Below are 24,273 nucleotides of genomic sequence, written 5' to 3'. Positions count from 1 at the left end.
ACATTTTTTTTTTATGCCCGTGAACCGCTGATGGATTGGCTGATCGTGGCCGTTGGATCCGAATATCTAAGGAAGCCGGTAAGCGCTAGGACGACACGTATTGAATCTCACAAAACGTTCACCCATTGTTTCCTTCCACCCCTCCCTTTAATCCTTCCGCCCCCACCGTCTCCCCAAGTGGGCTTTCGTTCACCTTTTTATTTTTCTCCCATTTTCCTCTCTCTCTCTCTCTGATCTCGATCTCATCGACTTCTTCTCGATCTCGGCGTGCGGGAGCCAAAATCTTCGTCGGCGATGACGATCGGATCAGGAGGATCAGGTGTTGTGGGTATGATTTTTGAAACCTGGATCTCCTCGTTTACAGCGGATTTTTTTTTCGTTAGTGATCGGCTTGCGGATTCTTTCTTCGATGTTGGTTCCTTGTCATGTAAATTATATAAGTAATTCATCTATGGCCAGTGTTAGATGAATGCTGGGTTCCATGTGTCTTCGATTTCTTGATGGTTTTCCATTTGAATTTCGGGTATTTAATATCCCTTTTTTTAGAATCTCTAATTTTTGGTGCGGAATCTCTAGTTTTTGCTGTATTAAGCATGGAGTTTGGTTTTCTTGTTGTATCTAGCTTTGAATTTTAGACCTATTGAATTGTCTGCAAAGAGCTGATAGGTTCTATGTGTCATGTGAGTGTATCAAATCTTGGCTGACATTTCGGTTTAATCATATGTAATCTTGTTTCGGGTTATAAAATTTTAGGTGAATGTTATATTTTTGGTGGGCGGAATGGGTTATTGTAGTCGTGCAAATGTAGATATAGATTCACCTATAGGACTTGTGCTTCTTTTGATTTTAACGTTTTGCGCCCTTGCCTGATTGACGTAGAGGGTTGTTTATTGCAAATATTTCTGTTTGAATTCTAGTTTTCTTCTTGTACGTGAATTTTTATTGTCTCTTGCTGCGCATTAATGATAAATTATGAGTTTTCATTGTGCACTGGTGGATTGGCTACTTTTCTATGAAAACTTTAGGGGATCCTGATGGAAATTTTATCATACATTCAGATGGTTTTTTTAATATTTATATTGATTTAATAATTATTAGGTTACAATAGCCAAATTTTGGTATTTTTGAATGCATTTATACGATACTGAAGTTCAATGCATAGGCAGCGAAGTAGAATGGATACATTATGTTGAAAAGGGGGGCATCAGAGCCTTAGCTTGGTTCTTTCCGAAGCTCTTACTTTTGTCCAATCATTGCTTGTGGTTGGTGTTTCCCAAATATTTTCCTTATGTCCAAAAAGCTTTTCAGACTTACAGTAGATCACGCTCAGAGGTTGAATCCACACCTTAACGTCCTGTGTCATTGCCCTTTACACATTTTGTATCCTGTATGTCCTTCCTTATACTCAAAACTCAATTGAGCTTTTTAAACTCTTTTCAATTCTTTGCTTTGTATTGGTTTAAGGGTTTGTTTAGATGGTCATAAAATTGTAGCTATAGTTTAAGATTAGATTACTGTAGATGTAATGAGTTACTACAAGGAAAAATATTATAATATTATCTGTTGTGGTGTTTGGTCTGCATATAAATTTATTTTCTGAAAAGAAAAAGTGTCCTTTTCTTCCTTCCCACTTCTCACCCCACTCCTTTTGTTACTCTTCACCACTCGTTGGCAACCTGTATCTCATGGGAGACAGAGGAGGCAAACTTGAGAAGTGAAGTTGGGCGAGTTCAATATGGGGCAGCATCCCCAGTGGAGGCCTTGGTTAAAGGCCATCTAATGGGTCTGGTGGATGCCATTATTGTAGGATGCAGATGGCCGCTGACATGGATGGAGAGTAGCTGAAAGGAAAAAGTGCCCTTTTCGCCCTTTCCACTTCTCACCCCACTCCTTTTGTTACTCTTCACCATTCGTTGGCAACTTGTATCTCATGGGAGACAGAGGAGGCAAACTTGAGAAGTGAAGTTGGACGCGAGTTCAATATGGTGCAGGGGGTTGTGAAATTAGTTGGGGGAAATCAGATGGACGAGTTCTTGTACTCACGCCCATTGTCAAAATGAAGCAACAATTTATAAGGGAGAAAAGGGAAGACTAGGAGCAGCATCCCCAGTGGAGGCCTTGGTTAAAGGCCATCTAATGGAGGCTGGTGGATGCCATTATTGTAGGATGCACATGACCACTGACATGGATGGAGAGTAGCTCGAGGACAGAAGTTGTAGTCAAAGGTTTGCAAAAGGGGGACGAGAGAGGGCACTACAGATAGCAGCTAGTAGAGACTGTGGTTGAAGACTGACAGAAGGAGGCGAGTGAAGGTTATCATCAGCACATAGAGGTTCAGCACTCAAAGGACAAGGCTGTGGTCAAAGACTGGGGGATGGAGGGAGAAGATGGAAGGCAGGTCAATAAACTTCATTGCTGTGGGGTAATTGGCAAAGGGAGGGACAGTGGATGGAAGCCATGAATTTGGCTGAAGCGGTAAAGAAAATGTTGAAAAGAGACATGTCAATTTTAAGATTCACAAAGCCACCCCCTACATAATGAGACTTCTTGGTTATGGTTTATGCCATCTTGTATTGATAAACTCTAATGAATTTATATATGAAACTTCAATTGTTATATGTCTAATACAACTGGCAAGTGGCAATGTGATAGGCAGATGCTTATGAAAGTTTAAAGGGTAACCCCTACACGATGAAACTTTCTGGTTCTGGTTTATGCGATTTATCCACTTTGATAAACTCTTGTGGATTTTTTCATGAAACTTCAATTGTTTATGTCTTACAACTGGCAAGTGGCAATATGTTAGGCAGATTGATTGTGAAGGTTTAAAGGGATTGGTTAGCGATTTCTTGTGTAGAAGGTTTTGATTTTCTATTTATTTGGTAACCAAACTAAGAATGCTTGAGATTGAGTTATGGTAATCTTGACTTCTCTAGTGAACTTGTAATAGAGCTACCCATAGATGGTTATTTCAATATTTCTAGGTTGTATTGGCCAGTCAATATGACAAGTTGTTCTAGATTGATTCTTCATATCATCCTTCTTTTGTGCTATTTGTTGACCATAGCATGGATTATTCTATTATATGTTTTGACAGGGGTTGAATAAATTAGAATTAGTAAAATTATGTGCTGGCCAGGACTGCAAGGTGTAGTAGGCTACTTTGAGCATGATCCTTTTTGATTGGAACAATGACATTATCAGCATTCCAGATGTTGGATATTTGGTATATATTTTTGTTTTACATTTTTTTTTGGTCCAGAAATGAGTTAGACTTGATGTTAAAAGAACTTGTGTCTGGAAATGATTACAAAGAACATTGTATCTTGCATTCTCTTATCCATGTAAAGCTTTAAGAAGATTCTTAAAAGAAGTTACAAGTTATGTGGTGAACTAGGAACCTCTATTAGTTTGAGGGTATCATGGAGCAGAGTTTTTTTTTACTTCACCAATCTTTTTAAATGTATTTTTTGCTCATGTTTATATGTTCTTAGTATCTTCGGCATGGTTGAACTGATGTTCTGCTCGTCAATCATAAGTGCACTTGAGACTATTGAATATATATCTAGCTAGTAAGTCTACATAATTTTGTTGAGATGCCCTTGCCCCTTGTTTTTTATAATGATTATAAAGCTGGTTCTCTGCTGCTTCACATTATGAAAGTACTGATATGTAGTCAATTCTCCTCTTTGTTAACTATTGTCTCTGGTGTTGTGGCATGTGTGTTCTCTAAAATATGCATAAATTTATCATGAGTAATGACATCTACTAAACGAGAATTCAGTAAAGCCCATGAAATGTGAACTTGCACTATTTAAATGTACTTTTTTTATGCATATTCTAAGAAAGTGATAAATTTCTCTACAATTATCTTGCTGCACAGTACCTCGGAACTTTAGACTGCTAGAGGAACTTGAACGTGGAGAGAAAGGTATTGGAGATGGCACAGTTAGCTATGGGATGGATGATGGAGATGACATTTACATGCGCTCTTGGACGGGTACCATAATCGGTCCACATAATGTATGTCCCTGTTTCTTAGGCCACTGGCTATCATTCAAGAATCAATTGGATTGGCATTTCTAGGTTTATGACCCAGCTCAGTCCATATAGTCATTGGAGATATAATACTATTAGTTGGTTTTGTTGGGTGCATTTTATTAAAAGAATGGGAAAAAAAACTATTCATTTAGTAGAGCATTATTTATCTGCTTTCGCCAGAGATTATCAAGTAGCCAGCATTTCTAATTATCACTTTGATGCATTCTTGGTTGATTGGTTGCCCTGTGTAGTGTGTAATGGAACAAGATAGAAGTTGTACATGGTGATCCAAATCATCAGCTTACTAAGGGAACAGCATGATTTTGTACATATCGGAATCTGTTTCAAGTGAATAAATGCTTATCTAGATAACTTTTTATGCATGTCTTCTGGTTGTTTCTGTTGTTTATTATGTACAACTGCAAAGTAGGAATTGTAACATTTATCTGTTAAAATGTGTTGTGTATTTTACCTTGATAAAAATGCACTGACTTGTTTTTAGTTGCCTCATGATGACTGTTGTAAGTGTTCATATCTAAAGAAACATAGTAAAGGATTTTGAGGTAGCTATTTGTGATTTGCCAATCTGATTTGTGATAGTCCGTACCAAGTGTTGCTAGTTTCCTCTGAACCCGTCATGATTTATAGATGCATTCACAAATGTCCCCCTGCAAGACAATTCACACCTGCATTATGTCGTTTACTTTAGACTTATACAAGTCAAATATTATTTGCTGAGGCACAAGTCAGTAAGCAATCTGACTCAATGAGTTAAACCAAGATCTGCTGAGTATTGAGAATAATCTATTTAGCAAAATGCTACTCCAAGTTACCAGTTTTATTATTCTCCTCTTTATGCCATTTCTTTTGCAGTCAGTGCATGAAGGTCGCATTTATCAGTTGAAGCTCTTCTGTGATAAAGATTACCCTGAGAAACCTCCAAGTGTTCGCTTCCACTCACGGATCAATATGACATGTGTTAGCCATGAAACTGGAGTGGTAATAATCTCTCCTTTTCTGTAGCTAATCTGATTTTAAAAATCTGCCTGCCGCAGTGATGCTTACAAATCATATGACCCATGGCTTTGTGATCTTGCATAATATTAATAGCGTTGTGGCAAGATTTTTTCCCTAAAAAAAGGTAATGAGGTGCAAGCAGCACTTTTTATCAAATTGTTTAGCGGGCATATGCTTTGTTGGAAGAGATAGCCTTCATCTCCCTTGAAGATATTATATAATTACCAAATGAAAATATAATTGATGATTTAGTATGCAGGATCAGAATAGTAATTAGCATGGCAAAAGAAATTATAGTAAAAAATTCTTTTTCTTTTCTTTTTCTTTTTTCTTTTGGTGGATAGAATGTGTCTATAGATGGCTGGCTGCATAACAAGGGGTGGTTTTTCCCTAAAAAACACCCGAACTGTCCAAATCCTGATAAGGTGTGATTTAAACCCAGATCTCTGTGACAACCCCAAGAGACTTCAGCAGCTTGGTAACTTGGACCAGAATGCGGTGTATCATCTTGGTTAGCTAGATCCTTAATTAATTTAATCTTTACTGTTAAAAGACTTGCTAAACCATTGATTTATTTCAAGCTTGATTAAATAACCAGCCTGCTAGAACATTACTTAAATGACATCTTAATGCAGTATATTCTAATGAAGAAGGAACATTTACTAAACTTTGGCTGATAGGAATGAATTTCGTTTTCTTTTGAATAGTGATCAAAGTTTCTGCTGTATTGAGAAAGTTACATATTCACAGATACCTGCCTCTTTAGGTACCGAGCAGCCAGTGCAGAAACTACCACAGAAACCAAGCAATCTGAGTCTCATTTATAATTTCTCATAATAAGATCTGAAAATAGCAGTACTGTTAGATGCACGTGCTATTGTTTTTATACCATGCACCAGGAAGATGACAGGATATTTGGAACAACTTGTTACATCAGTAGGGTTTGTTTGTGGGAAAGCTGGGTGGGGGGTGGTTAAGAAATCAAGTTGGTTTTGATTGGTGGCAGGTTTTGATGGGTATTAGACCTGAGCATGAAGCAGGCCGGACAAGGCTTAAGCTGAGTGAGGTCTAATATCTAGGTAAAATATCCTGACCCAAAGGCCTGGCCTGCACTGATCTCAGGCCTAGATTCCGGAGCCTCAGCCTGGCTTGATAGCAAATGGTAGGGCCCGAGCCTAATCCAACTGGCCTGGGGCAGAATTGGATGTGACCCGACTGAAGCAGACCGGAAATGGGGGGGGAGAGGTGAGCAGCCAGTAGGATTTTTAGTTTGGTTTTTGGGAGAGGGGATTGGGGGGGGGGGACTCTAGTGGGGAAGAGGGGACTGGAGGAGAGACGAGAGAGAGAGAGAGGTGGAAGGTGGCCACCAGTATCAGTCAGTGTGCATGTGTGTGGGGGGGAGAGGTGGAGAGAGACAGAGGGATGAGGGCTGATGGGAGAGGGGGCTGCCTCCACTAAGTGACAGGGGGATTGGGATTTTCTCCCATCCCTTGTATGTTTTTTTTCTTATTTCAAACATTTAAAATATATTATTATGTATAACCTTATATAAATATACTATATGAATATTTCTGTCAGCATGAGAAATCTAGGCTCGGCCCAACCTTAGCCCGAGCTTGACAAAAATCGGGCTGAGCAGGGTGTGGCAGGTCGATTTTCCGCAGGTCTAGATACACTGGTAGTTGGAAAGAGTCATCGTTTATGGTTCTGCACTAACAGTTGGATTCCTAAATGATCTTTGTGATTGTGTCCAGGTTGAACCAAAGAAGTTTGGGATTCTGGCAAATTGGCAGCGAGAGTACACCATGGAAGACATACTGGTACAGTTAAAGAAGGAGATGGCAGCACCGCACAACCGGAAGCTTGTTCAGCCCCCAGAAGGTACCTTCTTCTAGTTAGCACAATCATTGCGTGTCCTACAAATGTCAAGGACCCAAGGATTGCCTCGTGTGGATCCCCGTATTCAGGTTGCACCATTTTCATTTTATGTTTAACTGCACTTTACTGTCATGATGTTTTAAATGGGATTTGCTCATGCTGATGTCGGTGAAAAACACGGTCAGATTTATAACTGATATCTGTATAACCTTTCCGGCATGTGTCTTTATGCCCTGATCTTGGTTTCCGTTGGAAAAAAGAGCTCTTGTTAATTTGGGGATGTTGCAGCACAGCCAAAATTCATGTCTTGTAATGTTGCCTCTCGACAGCTTCATTAACACAATGTCTGATGCAGGTTAGCGAATGCCAACTTGGACGAGAATCTTTTTGAGTTATCTGGAAGAGAAGGTCCAGAGCAAACATTTGACCTGGTTGCATGACCAGTACCATTGCACCATTTTTTGTCATCAGGTTTAGTGTGGTGGGGTTCTACTGAGTGATCAAGCGGTCAGCAGTTTCATATTTAGTTGTGCCTTACCCGCCGAATTGCTTGAATGGACTTGGTCGCCCGAAATGGAGCCAGGAGAAGATCGGTTTATATTTCCGATATCAGTGATGCCTCGAGTTGGATTGCTAGTTCTTTCTGCAGAGAGCTAGATGGAAGATCTACGATCAGGTTTGTCCATACGTTCAGAGATGCATGCAGAAAGGTTAATTAAATTTATAGGTGGTTTGTCCTCCATGCCAAGCTTCAGGATCCCCTGGTATCGTATGACAGGCCTCTTTATGGGTGAGTGTGAAGGGCTTCCTGGAATTTGTCTGTGATTTTGACCTCACAGGTGGATGGTAGTATTCCTTAACAGAGATGGACGGCTTATAGATCTAGTTTGCATTTGCCCGCTTGCTTCAACACAGAAGGAAATAAAAATTATATAGCAGGTTATGCGTAACGGATCATGCAGCAGTGTTTGGAACTCAGCTCCTGCTTAAATCTTAAGAGCGTAGTTGTAAAACAACGGATGGGATCTGACGGAGCTTTTGTTACTCAGCTCTCATCTGCTCCTTCCACATAAAAGCATCGTTGGAGGATCCCTGCTCAGAAATAAAAGCATATAGAAGTAGGACTCGTTATGGGAAATAGCACGATGGAGGGGAGTACATGCACTTTAGTTTGGATGAGAAGTATAAAGATTTAGTAATACTATTACTTGCAGGCATACTGCTCATCATCAATATTAAGATGAACAGTTAGAAGAAGCAGTAAAAATATTATATAAAAAGCTGAGTAAAGTAAAATCGCAATATTTATAAATAGAACTTTTCAGTATCAAATCAAAAAGAACGGAGGAGAGTTTCCCCTTTCAAATCGAGGAGATTTCCAAAAATCAACTAGAGAAGCCGAAGTGTAGAAATGGCACCTCCAAACTTGGAGAGGGGAAAAAATATAACGAATACACAAAAAGGAGGAGTTGTAACTCCTAAAAACCACGAGTTTTTCAACGCTTCCGGTCAATGCAGGGCCAAACATAAAAGGAACATCCCTCAGATCAACGGAAGCTTCTGCTAAATTTGCGTAAAGATGAGATTTTTATCACTCACCTGCCTGAAATCATCTGCATCGATGACCACAAACTTGTTTCGGTTCCGAGGGCCTGCAAGGAGCCGCCCTCCCATATCCATCGATTAAAACCCTACTCCCTCTCTCCACTCCAGTCGTACTTGACAGAGGCTGGGCTTGCTGAAGGTGGAAATGGCGGTTGGAAGTTGGAGCAGTGGTAGAACTTGGGAGGAGGAAGAGGAAATTAAGGAGGAGAGCTGCCATGGGGTGGTGGGATCATCAAGCGAGGAGTCTTTCTTTCTTTTTCGTCTTACGCAACACGAGCATGAGTGCAGCTAATAAAATCAAAAAAAAAAAAGCTGCCAAAGAGAGTAAGGAACATTCATTTGGCCAAAGAGGTCCGGGGATTTTCTGTGGACGTCTGTATCGGACATTCATCCCTCCTTGTATCTCTTACTGTCCCGCGATGTGGCAAGGTGTACTCACGTCCGAGTTATATGAAATGAGTAGCCGCTTTTACCAAAAAAAAAAAAAAACATCCGTTTGGCCGCAAAGAAGGCCACCTAGTCAGCTGCACTTTCGCCTCCCGGTAGAAGAGTCCTCTTTCAAGAACTAATGAAGGGGAAACTTTAGGCTTGGGGCCTTACTAGCTGTGCTTTAAGATTTGGAAAGAGAATGAGATGGCATCATCGGAGCACTCTGCTATAAGTAAAGAAATAAAAAGACACGATCTTGCATGGGCCACAACAAGAGCTTTGCACCATATCCTTGTTTGTGCTATTAGAGAAGGCTGCACATCACTCCCTAGATGATTGCACAATCAACGCCACCTTTCCAGCTTTCTCATGGCTGCACCATCGGCCGAAGCTCTGCGATCCAACAACATTCTTTGTTTTTTCTACAGCCTCGATATCATTTTGATGAGCCATGGGAGAGAGGGGAAGGGGAGATTGTTTCGAACTTCTTTCCCCTCTGTCCTCTGCTTCCCTGCCCCGGGACCGACACCGAGAGAAACTTCCATCAGGCATTTTCCATGTATTGATGGGCCCCGGTGACGCAAGGAGTGGGCAGCGGACAAACCAGTCTCGGCGCTCTTTCCGTCAAACTGCCGAGCATAGGCCCAACTAAGGAACTATTCACACGTTTTTTTTTTTTTTTGGTTAAAAATAGGAGGGGAGGGAGAGGGGCAGAACTCCACCCACGTAGCAGCCCCTACTGAGCCCCCCTTCCACCAAAAAATATTCGATGCAGGTCGCAAGTTTCCGCGCGCCCTTCCCAACCTGTGGAAAATCCCACTAGGCCATTCATGTGTGAGTACGTTACCCCAGCACCACCTTAGTACTGATGGAAGAAAAGCATATCCACATAGAGCCATCCGGACGTGGGGCATGCAGTTCCTTGATTTATTCGATGCCCGCGCATTTCAAATTCGGACAACTCAGATGGAGTCCAAGCTTCCTTTCCATCAGGCTACTATCTTAATGGCATTCACACGTTTTTCAAGTTTGATCATTGCTGCACTTGTCGGTGCGTTTGCCACGACCGAGTTCCGTGCTTAGATCTGCAAGCCCAGCTTGTGGCATCTCACGTCTTTGCTGGTCAACTGCCGCCGAATGGCAGCGAAATAGCGAGGTCTTGCGTCCAACCAGCACATTTTGCATTGCAATCATGCGAAGTTAAGCTTTGCTCCGTGTTGACTTGGTTAAGATTCTTATCAATGGGTTCTGGATTGACTCCATTCAATTAAAAATGCAAAACTTCCATGCCTCTTGCTCAAAGAGAAATAAGAGGAAGCGTGGTTAGTTAATATAGTAATCTTCCTACTCGATGAAGAAAATCTTCTTATGGAGAAAGACTATGCCACGGTGATCAGTTATATTCAAGGAAAAGATCGGCAGGAGTGTGGGAACCCGTTGCTATGTGACATCCGCGGACTGGCGAGTGATTTGGATTCTTTGCAAGCTGTCCATAAATTTCGGAAGGTAAACCGGGCCGCTAACTAGGTTGCCTCTTTTATTACTCGACACTCCGGAGCAGTTCTATGAACGTATGATGTAGTAATCCCTCCTTATTTACGCCATTTTTTTTTGGACTCGATTGGCTGTACTCTAACACGAGTTGTATGAGCTGCTGCTATATCAAAAAAAAAGAAAAGAAGGAAAAGAAAATCCTCTCTATTTTTCCAACTATTAAGTGGCAAGTTTATGTGTAGGTAAGCAAAACATTAAATTAGAAGTAAAAATAAATAATATTTCAAAAAAAACGAGAGAGAAAATAGGGTGTTTTGCCGAAGAAAAAACCAAATTATTTTCATTTGCTCAACTTTAAAACAATAATAAAATAAAATAAAATCCATTTGAAGCATCATTGAATCATTATGCCTCTATACATATCTATTAAACACTATAACAGCTGATGATGACTGGGACATGCATAGTAAAGTTTTCTAACCTAGAGAATCAGATGTGATGCAAAAAATTTTGAAGGATCCAATCTTTTTCCTGCACCATCCTCTCAAAGATGCCATGTTTGATTACATAGGCACGTAGATGCATGAGATCTATTTCCTAGCCAAAAAAAAAACACTAACAGAGTTATTAAACAAGAAAAGGAAAATCTTCCATCTCCATCGCACCTGCACGGAACCACATCCCCAATTGCCGGTGATTTTCGACAGCTTTTCCTGTTACAATTTTTGAGGCCATCCTACAAGTTTCTGCACCACCTCCTAAACAATTATATGCTGTTGCAACACCATAACCAGCTCTCATCTGCTCCCAACAAAAATAACGGACGTTTGTCCTAACGGCCGCCGATAATGGCCCATAATGCTTCACTTAACGGTGATTTCGACTCCCCAAAACAAAATTCCCGTTAGACCCGTTACGTTTCTTTCAACTTTAAGGAGAGACCGCCGAAACCGTGACAAGTGTCCGAATATTAATCCGAGTTCGAGTTTCCATCGGCGCCCAGAACTCCACGTTCGCTTCCTCTCCCAAAACTCCTAGTCCGCACGAATCACAATGCCGCTGAGCTAGCACGGGAGCCGCATGATTCTTCGGGAAAGACCGAAGGCCGCCGCTGGCCTCCGTCTTTATAAACACCCAAACCCCTCGGCAATTTCTTTTAATGCCCAAAGATACCATCAGAAAAGGGGCGACGAAGGCATGGGAGGAGGAGGAGGAGGACGAGGACGACACCGGTCCCAGCCGCCGGTGGCCACGGTGAAGGCGGCGATGGGTTCGAAACGGCCGGTTCAGATCCGGTCCGTGTGGGCCGACAATCTGGACCGGGAGTTCGCCCTGATCCGGTCGGCCGTTCGGCGGTACCCGTACGCCGCCCTGGACACGGAGTTCCCCGGCGTGGTCCACCGGTCGGCGAAGCACCCGTTCCTCCTCTCCCCCGACGAGCGCTACGCCCTCCTCAAGGCCAACGTCGACGCCCTCCATCTCATCCAGCTCGGCCTCACCCTCTCCGACTCCGCCGCCGGCGCCGCCTGCCTCGTCTGGGAGTTCAACTTCTGCGATTTCGACCTCCGCCGCGACCTCCACGCCCCGGAGTCCATAGAGCTCCTCCGGTCCCACGGCGTCGACTTCGAAAAGATCCGCGGCCGGGGGATCGATTCCCGCCGCTTCGCCGAGCTCTTCGTCTCGTCGGGGCTCGTCCGGAACGGAGCGGTGAGCTGGGTGACCTTCCACAGCGCCTACGACTTCGGCTACCTGATCAAAACCCTGACCCGCTCCGATCTGCCGGCGAGATTAGAGGATTTTCTCCGGCTGGTTAGGGATTTCTTCGGGGACCGGGTGTTCGACATCAAGTATATGATGAAATACTGCGATAGCTTATACGGAGGGCTGGAAAGGCTGGCGAGCATCTTGAAGGTGGATCGGACGGCGGGGAGGTGCCACCAGGCGGGATCGGATAGCCTGCTCACGTGGGAGGCCTTCCGGAAGATGCGGGAGATATACTTCGGACAGGATGGCGCGGAGAAGCACGCGGGCGTCGTCTATGGACTTGAGGTCTGCTGAGATATTAAATTATTATCTTTTATAGATATCATAATAGGATGTTCGCGTAGGAATATGATATACCACCGTCCATCTCCAAACGGATCGGTCATGCCCCGGGATATCACAGCTCAGTGGTGCTTTCTTTTGCAATAAAAGAACTGATTGAAAATATGCCTTATATTTTAATATTTTTCTACAATTGCTCTCCCTCAACCTCACCAAAGAACCTTGCATCACCTATGCGAGGCGTATTATTCTTGAGTGGAACTCGATCATGATAATCGAATAGATTTAGAATCGAAAGTACGCTGCTGGTGGAATATGACTGTTCCATAATATATGTAATCTTTTGAGTGAGTACGCTTTTTATCGGACTATACATGTCTACAGAGAGACGAATAATGCTACAGATTGGGTGGCATTCTATGCAGCTCATCACTTCGAATATTTTATTTCGGAGAGCATGTATGTCTCATTTTTCTTGCGCTATTTTTTTTTTAGTTTTATAGGCTGCATCAGTATTATGTGTGAGTCATTGTTATACCCAAAAAAAAAAAAAAATTCCAGGCTAGCCACTGGACTCCTTTGAAGAATTTAGGCCGAGTCAAATATTTTTTTGTTTGTAGAGTTTTAAATGATATGAGCTTTTGCTAGTAAAATTTTTAATAAAAATTTATCATTCGAAAAGTGCAATGGCACTAAATATATACTCTATTTTTTTAAAAAAAAATGGAACTATACCATGCAATATTGTACAATATTATCATGCAGTACAATATTATCATGCAATACAATGCGGCCTATCCTACTCTACACCTTATTATCCAATTCTATACTATCCTATCCTATCCTATTCTATACTATCCCATACATTACTAAACTACACAATGCAAGGCAGTCGCATGCATTGCTATGTTATCTAGCCCTGTACTATACTATTCTATCCTATTATATCCTAGACTATACAATGCTCTTATCCTAGACTATATTATATATGAAGATTTTGCATACTCATTTTTATCTCTACAGAATTTCTTTAAAATAAAAAACACTTTCTATTAGATTTTTGCACAAAACTCAAAATTAGAATTTTCCTCTAGTATATACTCTTTTTTCAGCTTTTAGAAGAGTAAAAAGTTGCTTACGTACATCAAAATTATTCAAAAAACTTTTTGGCTCTCCTACTACAATACCAAGCGGGAATTTATTCCCTCTACTCTCCGAGCAACAGCCGTATATTTGTTTTATGACATTTTTCTAGTAAATAATATTTCAACATTACGAGAAGGCTAATGTAATAAAAGAACTATTTTTTGTTAAATAGTATAATAGGCAAGTGATGAATAAACCCGACACGTCACATGGCAACTCGGAAAAAAATTGTAAAGATAGCTTAATAAAAGAAAAGTTAAATTTTCTTATTTCGAATACATGTATAAATTGACAAGAAGTGGGGATGTTGTCACCGTCGCTGCCAATATAGAACATGGGCTATTGTGGGGGATAAATGAGAATTCTAAAGCCTTTTGGGCTTAAAATCAATAGCGATATTAAGACAATGGATATTTCAATGTTCAGTGCATCTACTACACCCTATTCATTGGGAAATCAAGATAAGGTACCCTTGAACCAAGCCAAGTTTCCATCCATCCGGTCAAAAATCCATTCTCAACCGTGCACAATTGTCTTTAAATTGGCAAGCTGTGCCAATTGGCCGATCCGTCCTCAAAGCTTCCCTAAATCGTACCATCTTGGGCCGTGCCAGAATTGCTCCTGTGCAAATTCTCTCAGGAAAACACTCCCCGGCCATAGTGGGAACAGTGCAAATGGATCGGCTCAGGTCATGAGTAACCCAGACCCAATCCGGTTCTTTGTTCGGATTCTAATTTTGGACCCAGATCCAATCCAATAGGTCGGATCAGATCCACTGCTACAATTTTGACCTAACGACTCATTCAGATCAGGTCAGATCCATGTGTAATCCGGATCCAACCAAAAAAATTTAGATCCGGCTCGGATCAACTCATTCATAGCTTCAAAATTTGTTTACACCCCCGCGAGCTGCGACCCGTAGACCGAAATAATTTCACAGATTTAGATCGGATCGGATCGTAGATTGAAAATCCAAAATTATCCAAATTTATCGGATTGGGTCTAAATTCAGTAAACCCAAATCCGACACAAAAAAAATAGAACGGTTCCAATTTTAGAACCCAACCCGGCCTCATGGGTCTACTTGACCTATTTGCAGCCGTGGGGTACCAACTAATGGGTCATGCCTCCACTGAAATTTGATGATAACAATCTGAATCTCCACATTGGGAACAGCGGAGTTGGACCAATTGCATATGACGAATGCTAGAGGCAAATCGGCCTGTCTTGGCTCCTGGCTGGCATTAGCGAAACTGGCCCAAACCAGTCATGCAGAAGAGGTTCATGCTAGTTTACTTCAAGGCTGAATTGAGGGAGCCTCCATATAATAATAAGCTCACCCACATCGAATGGGTTGAAACTATATTTGATCTTGATTTTGGAACTCTTTTTGAAGCCAAAATTCATGAGTTTAGTCCAAATAGTTTCATGTCAGAATCGGATTAATTACATGATCCTCTTCCCTTGTAGCCGTTGGTGATTGATTTCTAAGAAAGTAACAAGAGCTCATCTTGTGTATAATTTAAAAAGAAAAAAAAAGATAGAGATGATATACAAATGACTTGCAAGTCGAAAATGTTGGGGGAAGAACCTCAAGCCATACATTCACGGAGGCGCTCGGCCGAAGAGCGCCAGCCGGAAAGTTGCTCGGCCAAAGAGTGCCGAACGGAGAGCTGCTCGGCCAAAGATCGCCGACCAGAAAGCTGCTCGGCCAAAGGATGCCGACCAGGAAGGCGCTCGACTAGAAGGCGCCGACCAGAGTGCGTGCCAAGAGGTGCCCAACCAAAATAAGCTGCTCGGTTAGAAAGTGCCGACCAAAGACAGCGCCGAGGCGCTCTGCTAGAAGGTGCTCGCCTAAAGGGCGCCGACCAGGAGTACTCAAAGCAGCCCCGCCACAGGGCGCCCCATTGGGCGATCAGCTCGGCTCGGCACCCTTGCCGAGCCGATGCCTTAACCAAATGTTCAACCTCCGCCTAAAGTCCAAGGGACTTGACAACTCCTACGGCTTGCGACCTGCCACTATCTCCAAGCCATCAAGGCATAAGATCTCCTCAGGCGTTCGGCACGACCTGCCATTAATGCATGAGACTCCCTCAAGTCTCCGATGCACTCAGGCATTTAATGAACACGGCCCAAGACGATCTCCGGATCACTGAACCATCAGAACGTATGGCTTTCCCTGACCGCCGGTTCATTCGGTAATAAATGCACTTACCATCCACGGACCCCAGGCCCACCACAGCCGGCGGTTCAACCACTCCAACAGGTCCGATCGACCGTGACAACTCCCTGATTCCGGTCTGATCCGGTCCCGTTCTCCATTACGCCATTAATGGGCCAAATCGTGCCCAATTATTACAAAACAGGACAAACCTCCTGTCACCTCCCAGGTAACAAAAATCCTCCTATAAAAGGAAACCTGGAGGGAAAAGGGAGAGAGGACCAAAAAACCAGAGAAAAAACCCGGAGCTGGAGAGAACCCTCCTAGACCGGGGGAAAAAGGAAGAAAACAGCACAGACACAATTGAACACGAGATTCTCTTTGTCTTCTCCACATACTCTCTCCACATACTTGCCCCCACTGACTTAGGCATCGGAGGGCCGGCGCCGGGGAGCCCGGCCACCGGTTTTCTTTGCAGGACTTGCACACCCCCCCGCAGCGGAGGACGCAGCCAGCCGGCGCACCGCCGTCCGCCCCCTGCAGCAGCGGAGCTCCTCCTTCCCCGGCTTCACGGCGGCCCCCGGGTCCAATTTCCAGCAACAGAAAAGAGTAAGGAAAGATAGGTATCCGCAAACACGGGCTATATTAGAATACAATGGTCAACTTTGCATGTGTGTAATTGAGGTATTTGAGAGCTACACCTTCGCCATATGAAGACCATACTGTTCACTTCTACGTCGACAAAATCAAACATGTAACAACTTCCATATCAGAGGCATATTATATTCATGGAGACACCTTGAATTATTTGCTCCGAACTCCTCTTAAAGAAAGTACATTGGTTAGCCAACAGCCAGTAGTAGTTGTCCCCTCAGGAGTATGCCCCAATACTAACTTCAGCCTTGACTAGCTTTTGTCAACTAACTAATATATAGCTCCCAAATTTTTTATTTATGTGAAAACTATACAAGTTTATGGAGTGTGCCAGACTACTGTTGAAAGTAATCTAGCAATTCTTCTCTTCGGCAATAATGCCGGATGAGTGAAAAAGAACCTTTATCACACTGATTTCTAAAAGGCAGAATCCTACGGAGCCGGTCCACTTCTGGCCGATCAGATTCTGCACTACTCTATACAAAGTTGTAGTGAAGATTCATGTCCGGAGGTTGCCGGGTATCCTGCCTAGGCTTGTTTGTCTGGAGCAGCGGGCTTTTGTCGCAGAGCAATCCATTTCTAATAATGTGCTCATTGCTCAGGAGTTCATATCTCATCTTCAGAGGGCGCCAGGGCGATGAAGTCTGATAGGCGTTAAGTTGGATATGAAGAGAGCATATGATAGGATGAGGTGAGACTTTATGGCTCAGTTATTGGAGTGTTTTGGCTTCCACCCTCTCTGGATTAGGTTGATTGTATCCATGCCGCTTCCACCCTCTCTGGATTAGGTGGATTCAGGATTGTATCCATGCCCTATCCTTTGCCCTTTTGGTGAATGGCTCCCCATCGCAGCTTTTCGTGTCATCGGTGGGACTGAGCCAGGGGTCCTTTGTCACCACTCCTATTCATCCTAGGCGCAGACTATCTATCTCGGCTACCCTCGGCTAGGTAGGAGGTGGAGGCCTGCAGCCTAGTGCAGGACACGACTCGAATCTCTCACTTGCTGTTCGCGGACGACTGCTTGTTGTTGGCTCGGGTGACGAAGAGATCGATTGTGGCACTGCGGAGGGTGCTAGAGGAGTATTGTGTTGCTTCTAGTATGTAGGTCTACCTAGTAAAATCAACTATTTGCTTCAATCCCAAGGTTCAGGCCGGGTTGAATGCGACCATTATGAGGATCCAAGAGATTGGGGAGCAGGAGGGCATCTTAAGATACCTGGAGGTTCCAAGCACAGGCCGATGTCTTCATAGGAGGTACTGTCTACCCTTGGAGTAGAGTATCATGTGGAGGGTGGAGGATTGGTAGACGAGCTTCTTGTCCATGATGGGTAGGATTACACTGGTGCGATCAGTGCTCACCTCTATTCCTATTTATCTTCTGTCCGATACTTTGGTGCCCACCAAAGCGCTACAGCATATTGAGCGTCTGTTCAGGAATTTTATCTGGCGGAGGCAGGGGAGCAATAGTGGTGTCTACCTGTTGGCATAGGACACAATATGCCAGCCGACTAGCTGGAGGGGGACTAGAGATCTACTCTTGCTCGAGTGGTGGGAGATCTTCGCCATTAAGTTGGCAGTCAGATTTATACTATAGCCGGCGAGTCTCTGGGGATTCATGATGAGAGTCAAATATGGAGAGCCGGCAGATCCGTTAGCCTTCCGTGTGGGTCAACGTAGCTCCTTTGTTTGGAGAGAGATTTGCTCTCGTGATTCCGGAGATCAGGTGGGAGATTGGTGACAGGCGAGCGGTGGACCCCTTGGGGGATAGCTGGTTGGCCGACCTGCCGCTATGTAGGTGGCCTGCCTTACTCGACCCTAGTTGGCTAGAGAGGTGCAGGATAGGCGACCTAATTATACCAAGAGAGCGGATTTAGGATGAGGACCTTGTTAGATGGGCCTTTAACGAGCAGAAGGCCGAGCAGGTTTTGGCGGTGCCGCTCCTGAAGGGTGATGTTGAGGACAGAAGGGTGTGGGGTCGGACTGGCAGGACAAAAGTGAGAACAAAAGATCTATTGGGGCTGGTCAGGAGGATGTTGGCACGACAGATTGAGGGGGGTTGGATCTGGTAGTTGCGCATCCATCCATGGGTGGCGCTGTTTGTTTGGAAGGTGGCTTGGGGATGCCTGCCTAGCAGAGGAGTGCTAACTCACCGAGGGATTAGTATTCCCCCAAGATGTTGGGCACGCTAGGAGGTGGAGGAGTCTATCTTCGATGCTCTTTTTGGTTGTCAGCGGGCTGTTCAAATCTGGGAGTACGCCTCGGCTCCCTGTAGCTTGACATAGAGGCGAACGTTAATGGAGGAGTTTCTGATCTTCCTGCAGGATTTCTCTCGGAGGACTGCCTTGGTGGAGCAGAGGATTAGGGCGGCTTATCTGGCATGTCATTGCTGGCTAGATATGAATGCCCGAGTCTTTGAGGACAAAGGTACGCACCCAAGGTTATTGATGAACAGAGCCCTTCTTCATGCGGCACATGTTCTTGGCATCACTGCGTCGCCGCCCCTTAAGTTGGCTAGAAAAATCTGGAGCTTTCATTCCGCTTGTATAGCATCCAGGACTATGCCCGTCTCCTGGGAGCCCCCACCCTCTAGTTTTCTCAAGGTGAACTTTGACGGTGGCGTCAGTGAGAGAGGTGGCAGTGGTGGCGCCGGGTTTGTCATCAGAAATCATAAGGCTAGATTTGTGGTTGCTGGGGGTCGACAAATCTTCGCTCGGACTGAGGTCGATGCCAAAGCCAGATACGCGTGAGAGGGCGCCTCCTATGCGAGGCGAGTGCTGGGCGCAAACTGCATTGTTCTTGAGGAAGACTCAGCCACGGTGATCGAGTGGCTCCAGGATCCGGATCGTGCAACCAGTGAGATGTAGTTGATTCACGACATCCACAGACTTTTGGATCAGTACACTTTCCATCGGGCTACTCATGCTTATAGAGAGGCAAATAGTGTGGCGGACTGGATGGCGTCTTTTGCAGCTCAGCATTCTGAAGGTTTTATTTGGGACAACCATATCTCAGTTCCGTCTCCTTTGTATTCTCTCATCCTTTTTAATGTTATGGGCTGCACTCACATCCGTTATATGTGAGTTGCCGATGCAAAAAAAATAATAATAATAATCTTAGAAGCCCAAAATATAAGTGTATGGTGTTGTAACCTTTATTTCTTAGGAGAGAATGTAGGGAAAAGGTGTAGGGTTAAGCATCCCACTCTTTGTTTGCATCATCTAAACAATGTAAAAACATCTTAATTAATTCTTCCTAATTGCGCTGCAGAATGAAACACACCATTTTTAATGTTTTCAGAACCCATGGTCCCATCGAGTGGTCGGTAGACCATGTGCCAGTGGATACATGAAGGATAAATAAAAACATTTAGCCGCTAGAGATAAATAAAAACATGTTCTCTAAATAACTACTATAATCTGTATCAGTTTAGCTATTCTAGCATGTATCTCCTATATATTCTAACATATGTATACGTGTGTGTATGTTATATGTCCTATATGTATACGTGTATGTATACATACATACATATACATAATTGAAGCTTTTGTTAATTAGGAGGAACAAGAGAACCCACACAAGAGAGAATTAATTTGATCCTACCAATGGATGTTTTGCTCTTTTAGAATCTATATGACTGAAGAAATAACAGCAAGAGTTGAGACATTAGCAGCAAATTATATAATGGATTATTTTTTATTGTTTTATTTTAATTTAATTGTTTGGGATAAGTGGCACCATTAGAAACTCAACAGTAATTAAGACACCTATCTGACCAAGATTACTGACTTGCACTCGAGTGTCATGCCTTCCAAGACAAAAATTAATTTTTGAGCCTCAGCAATCAAATGACCACAGACATATAATTAAATGATGTTCAAATAGTCACGAGCCACATAGCCTTTTTGAGTACAAAGGACTCATCATGGTTAGCCATGCCAGGCCATTACTCATCTTGTACCATCTCATGTGCCTGATTAGTGCAAATAGCAGACATGCATGAGAAAATTTCGCAATCTTTTCACCTGGTGTGCTCACTATTCTTTCATAGGATCCTGTACTCAAATTAATTTTTTGTTTTGTAGCGCATGCAAGCGAATGGGTTCAGAAGCTTTTGACATATTTTTTTATAAATTTTATATTGCAAACCGTATCAAATTTTAATCAGGTTTTATATTTTTAATAAAATAATTCTAGTATCGAGTTTAATATTCAAATTAAGATTAAGAGATCATATTCTATAAATATACATATAATATATTATAAAGAAAATTTTTTGAGATATTAATAAAAATATTGTTGAGAAATTTTTTTACTAAATAAATAATTTTTAATTCATTTTTTATTTATATGTTGATCTTTTAAGGTATATTTCATCGATCAATTTTTTTTTCTGGCATTATACGTTGCGGTCAAAATTGAGGTGCCATTCTCTCTTGTTTTTAACTTTTTTTTTTTTTTAAAAAAAAAAAAAGCTAGTACAAAAGGTGAAGCAATAAATCCTCTCCCATGATTCAACGCCCCGTTACGTAAATGCATGGGAAACGGCGTTGCCAGCAGTCTGCAATTAATACCTCAATCGTACTCCTTGTTATACACCGCAAATATCTGCTTTATCTCGACAATCTGGTTTTATAGAGTCTTTTTTTTTCCTACCAAAAACAAAAACAAAAAAAAAAAACAATATCTTACACTAGTATAAGATACGAGACATTATTGCATACATTTTTCCCAATCAAGAGTTCAATCGCTGTATTAAAAAGAAGATGTGATTAACAAGGATGTATCTAAGGTCATGAAAATTAGAAAGAGATAAAAAAAAAAATCTACAGAAATGAGCTTCAAAAGGAGGAGATATAGGAGTGATCGAAATACTTATACAAAAAGTTCGGATGGATATCTGAAGCAGCTTCAATACAAGACTGTCAAGACCCATGAACCAGTAAACAAAAATAAATAATTGGAAGAAATTAGAATATACGTTGCTCAAAGCTCCTTTCCACTGGCCCCTGTCCGGAACTATTCATTGTGTATTGAATACCATTGAAGTCTCCCACCAGTAGTTTAATGCCCAAATGAGCGACCCCACCACCTTCCCTTCTCCTAGCCTTACTTTTAAAAAAAAACAAAAAAGAAAAAAGAAAGACCCCAGCAACTCTAACCTAATTCCACACTCCATCAAAGTCACATCTAAAGACGCACAACCCCAGAAGAATTTAAACCAACCTCTCCTCCGTCCCTGTTCCCAGGCGCTGCTTGGAAGAGAAACCAAATGGGAAGAAAGCTAGGCCTCACCTCTCTCTTCTTCAAACCTAGAGATACGTCAAGGTCGTCTTCCTATTTTTCTTCTTCTCCTTCTCCTTCTCATTCATGGCCTTGGCCTTCTTGTAAGCATCCAAAGACTCTCTCCTTCCGAGCGGCGGATGGCGACGACATCTACAAGACGGTGAACTCGGCCTACGTCTGCTCGACCGAATCGTGCTTCACCCACTCGTCGGAGGAGCGTTCGGAGAGCTTCTCGACGGCGTCGGAGGACTCGGGGGGCGACTCGTTGGAGACAGTCATACGGGGTCTCCGGTCAGACCGGCTCTTCTTCGAGCCGGGGGACACGAGCTCGATATTGGAGGAAGCCAAGGCCGGTGCATTCCCATTCAAGAAGAGCTTCGCGTTAGCAATGGAGTCGGAGGACCCGTACCACGACTTCCGGGTGTCCATGGAGGAGATGGTGGTGGCTCATGGGCTCAAGGACTGGGAGTGCCTTAAGGAGCTCTTGCTATGGTATCTAAGGGTCAATGGTAAGAAGACTCATGGATTTATAGTAGGTGCCTTTGTGGATTTGCTTCTCGGCCTTGCTTCTCCTCCTTCCTATTCTTCATCTTCTTCTATGTCTTTCGAGATCGAGGAGGTGGAAAAGGACGGAAGCCGGTCATGCTGAGTTAGTTCTCTTGATCCGAAGGAAGGCATGGATCTTTGGTTTTTTTTTTTTAAGCTATAATATATCATCATCTCGATGTATACTTTAGGACTATATGATATTAAACCTACATATGGTTAGAGTTCTAAGCTCATCCCTTCTCTCTCTCTCTCTCTCTCTCTCTCTCTCTCTCTCTCTCTCACACACACACACACACACAGAGACACATTTGGGACATGCTCACACGTGTGTAATGAAATTAAGTGCAAAGATGGTTTTTTTTTTGGTAGGAAAAGTGTGAATGTTGTCAATGTTGATGAAGTTTTTGAACATCGTTGCACTCGGAAGCATGTGATCTTTAATTTGGCAGGCATTGGAATGATATGATTAATTCTTTGGAAGAGCCTGAAAAAAGATGTTAATAACCGGTTTAAAGGTAATCAAAATGGACTTTGTTCTATCGTTTCCTCTACGGCTTTAATTTTGTCATTATAGTAGGCCAGCAATGTCCCCCCTCTTTTTTTGTTTGAGGTGAAAACAACGTCCCTTTCCAAAAGGTTGAGGCCTTGAAGTCATAACAGTTGTGGCTAAGCATGTCAATGTCCCCCAAAAAATTCTATAACCACAAGACAAAGTGTTGCTATTAAAAAATTGGGTACTTTTTCCAGTTCAGCACTTCGTGACAACAATATATATGCACAGCTTAGTAGTGCGATGCTTTCCATGAATTCAAGCAAGTTGTTTTGTTCCATCCATGTCATCAATTACTTCAGAGAGGAACGATTTCTTTTCCCTCTAGGCATCATGCACTATTCAAAAAAATCCCCAAAGTGATTCGTAATTCAAAATGGTACATGAACCGCTGCTAGAATCTGACTAGGCTAAATACAAAGTATACTCCATGCTAAAATTAATTGGAGATGTGACCTGGTTTAGCGTGGGCCACTTGGTCATGTCAAACCTAGCATATTTTAGTCTACCATCACATAGCTAGCCAATTAGCACCTACTATATTTTAATATACTATCACATAATTAGCTAATTAGCCTGGGTCTCCACCTGCAAGCTCAACAACCCCCTTTATTATGTATCTTGCCATATAGTTGCACCAACATTTATGGTTAGGCCATCTTTAAACTATTACATTATTAACATTAAAAAAATTAGATATTGCCTGTGCTTTTTAATATATATACCGATGCAAAAAATGTCGATAGTTTTATTCCGATGCTTTCTAAAGAGAACTAATTTGGGGCTGAAAAGAAATCAATGGAGTGGGTCGATCAGAAGATTTGGAGGTAAATATAGAACCTAACGATACTTATAAGCCTCGTCTTGTTATTGGCTTCCAATGATGCTTATAAGAGTCGTCTAATTATTGACTTCTGACGACGCTTAACAAAATGCACCGAAATAGCTTTTTCTTCTATTTCTGACGCTTTTAAGTACCGTAATATATTGATGATACTAACAAGCATCGGCAAATTTTGGCGTGCAAGCCAAACGCTTCTATCTAGAATCGGTATATCAAAATCGAAAATTCTTATTTTTCCTATAGTTCATTAACATTAATGGTCGGCATATCTTCAAACTATCGGTAGAAATTAACATTGTATCGCCTTATTTATATGTCATAAAGCCAATGCTATCTTCAAACTGCACAATTTGAAGATGTTTATGCTTCTTTTCTAAATGGAGAAACATGCCAATTGCGGGATTAAGCCTACACTCATTTCATTTCTATAACGTCGTTGCTGGATTAGTAGCTCCGTCTAAGACCATAGAGAAAATCTGGAGAACATAAAAGAAAAGAAGAAAGAAAAAAGGGAGGATCGATTCAGTATTATCCTTTGTATAACTTTCTTTGGTTTATCCCTTTCAATTTATCCAA

At 42.5% G+C, this 24,273-nt stretch overlaps 2 protein-coding genes and 1 pseudogene across 3 annotated transcripts; all 3 read left to right on the top strand.

Moving 5' to 3' along the window:
• Positions 1-150: 150 nt before the first annotated feature.
• LOC103703125 (ubiquitin-conjugating enzyme E2 variant 1D) lies at positions 151-7,821 on the top strand. Of its 2 annotated transcripts, XM_088709662.2 has the most exons (5): positions 151-328; positions 3,884-4,023; positions 4,915-5,040; positions 6,813-6,939; positions 7,292-7,821. In XM_088709662.2, the coding sequence occupies exons 1-5, from the start codon at positions 295-297 to the stop codon at positions 7,294-7,296; spliced, it is 432 nt and encodes a 143-aa protein (XP_088565788.1). In that variant the 5' UTR covers positions 151-294; the 3' UTR covers positions 7,297-7,821. The 2 variants fall into 2 exon arrangements, with proteins under 2 accessions (XP_088565788.1, XP_008784090.1); XM_008785868.5 differs by lacking the exon at positions 7,292-7,821 and having other exon boundaries at positions 152-328; positions 6,813-7,208.
• A 3,772-nt stretch (positions 7,822-11,593) lies between these two features.
• LOC103703126 (putative CCR4-associated factor 1 homolog 11) lies at positions 11,594-12,690 on the top strand. Its single transcript, XM_008785870.5, has one exon. It carries the CDS (start codon positions 11,662-11,664, stop codon positions 12,520-12,522), a length of 861 nt encoding a protein of 286 aa, XP_008784092.4. The 5' UTR covers positions 11,594-11,661; the 3' UTR covers positions 12,523-12,690.
• Positions 12,691-21,225: 8,535 nt separating this feature from the next.
• LOC103703127 (transcription repressor OFP13 pseudogene) lies at positions 21,226-22,645 on the top strand (annotated as a pseudogene).
• Positions 22,646-24,273: the final 1,628 nt, after the last annotated feature.

This window comes from Phoenix dactylifera, chromosome 13, assembly GCF_051530095.1.
Source record: "Phoenix dactylifera cultivar Ajwa chromosome 13, Ajwa_hap1_PhDact_Kaust_v1.1, whole genome shotgun sequence".
NCBI lineage: Eukaryota > Viridiplantae > Streptophyta > Magnoliopsida > Arecales > Arecaceae > Phoenix > Phoenix dactylifera.
Note: the sequence above shows the minus strand (reverse complement) of the source record. Positions and strands in the feature narration are given on the sequence as shown.

Bases quoted from the DNA above. Each gene is read 5' to 3' on its own strand.
- LOC103703125 (XM_008785868.5), top strand. From the start codon at position 295: ATGACGATCGGATCAGGAGGATCAGGTGTTGTGG. The intron at 329-3,883 runs GTATGATTTTTG...CTTGCTGCACAG, and splicing joins AGGAGGATCAGGTGTTGTGG to TACCTCGGAACTTTAGACTG. The intron at 5,041-6,812 runs GTAATAATCTCT...GATTGTGTCCAG, and splicing joins TTAGCCATGAAACTGGAGTG to GTTGAACCAAAGAAGTTTGG.
- LOC103703126 (XM_008785870.5), top strand. From the start codon at position 11,662: ATGGGAGGAGGAGGAGGAGGACGAGGACGACACCGGTCCCAGCCGCCG.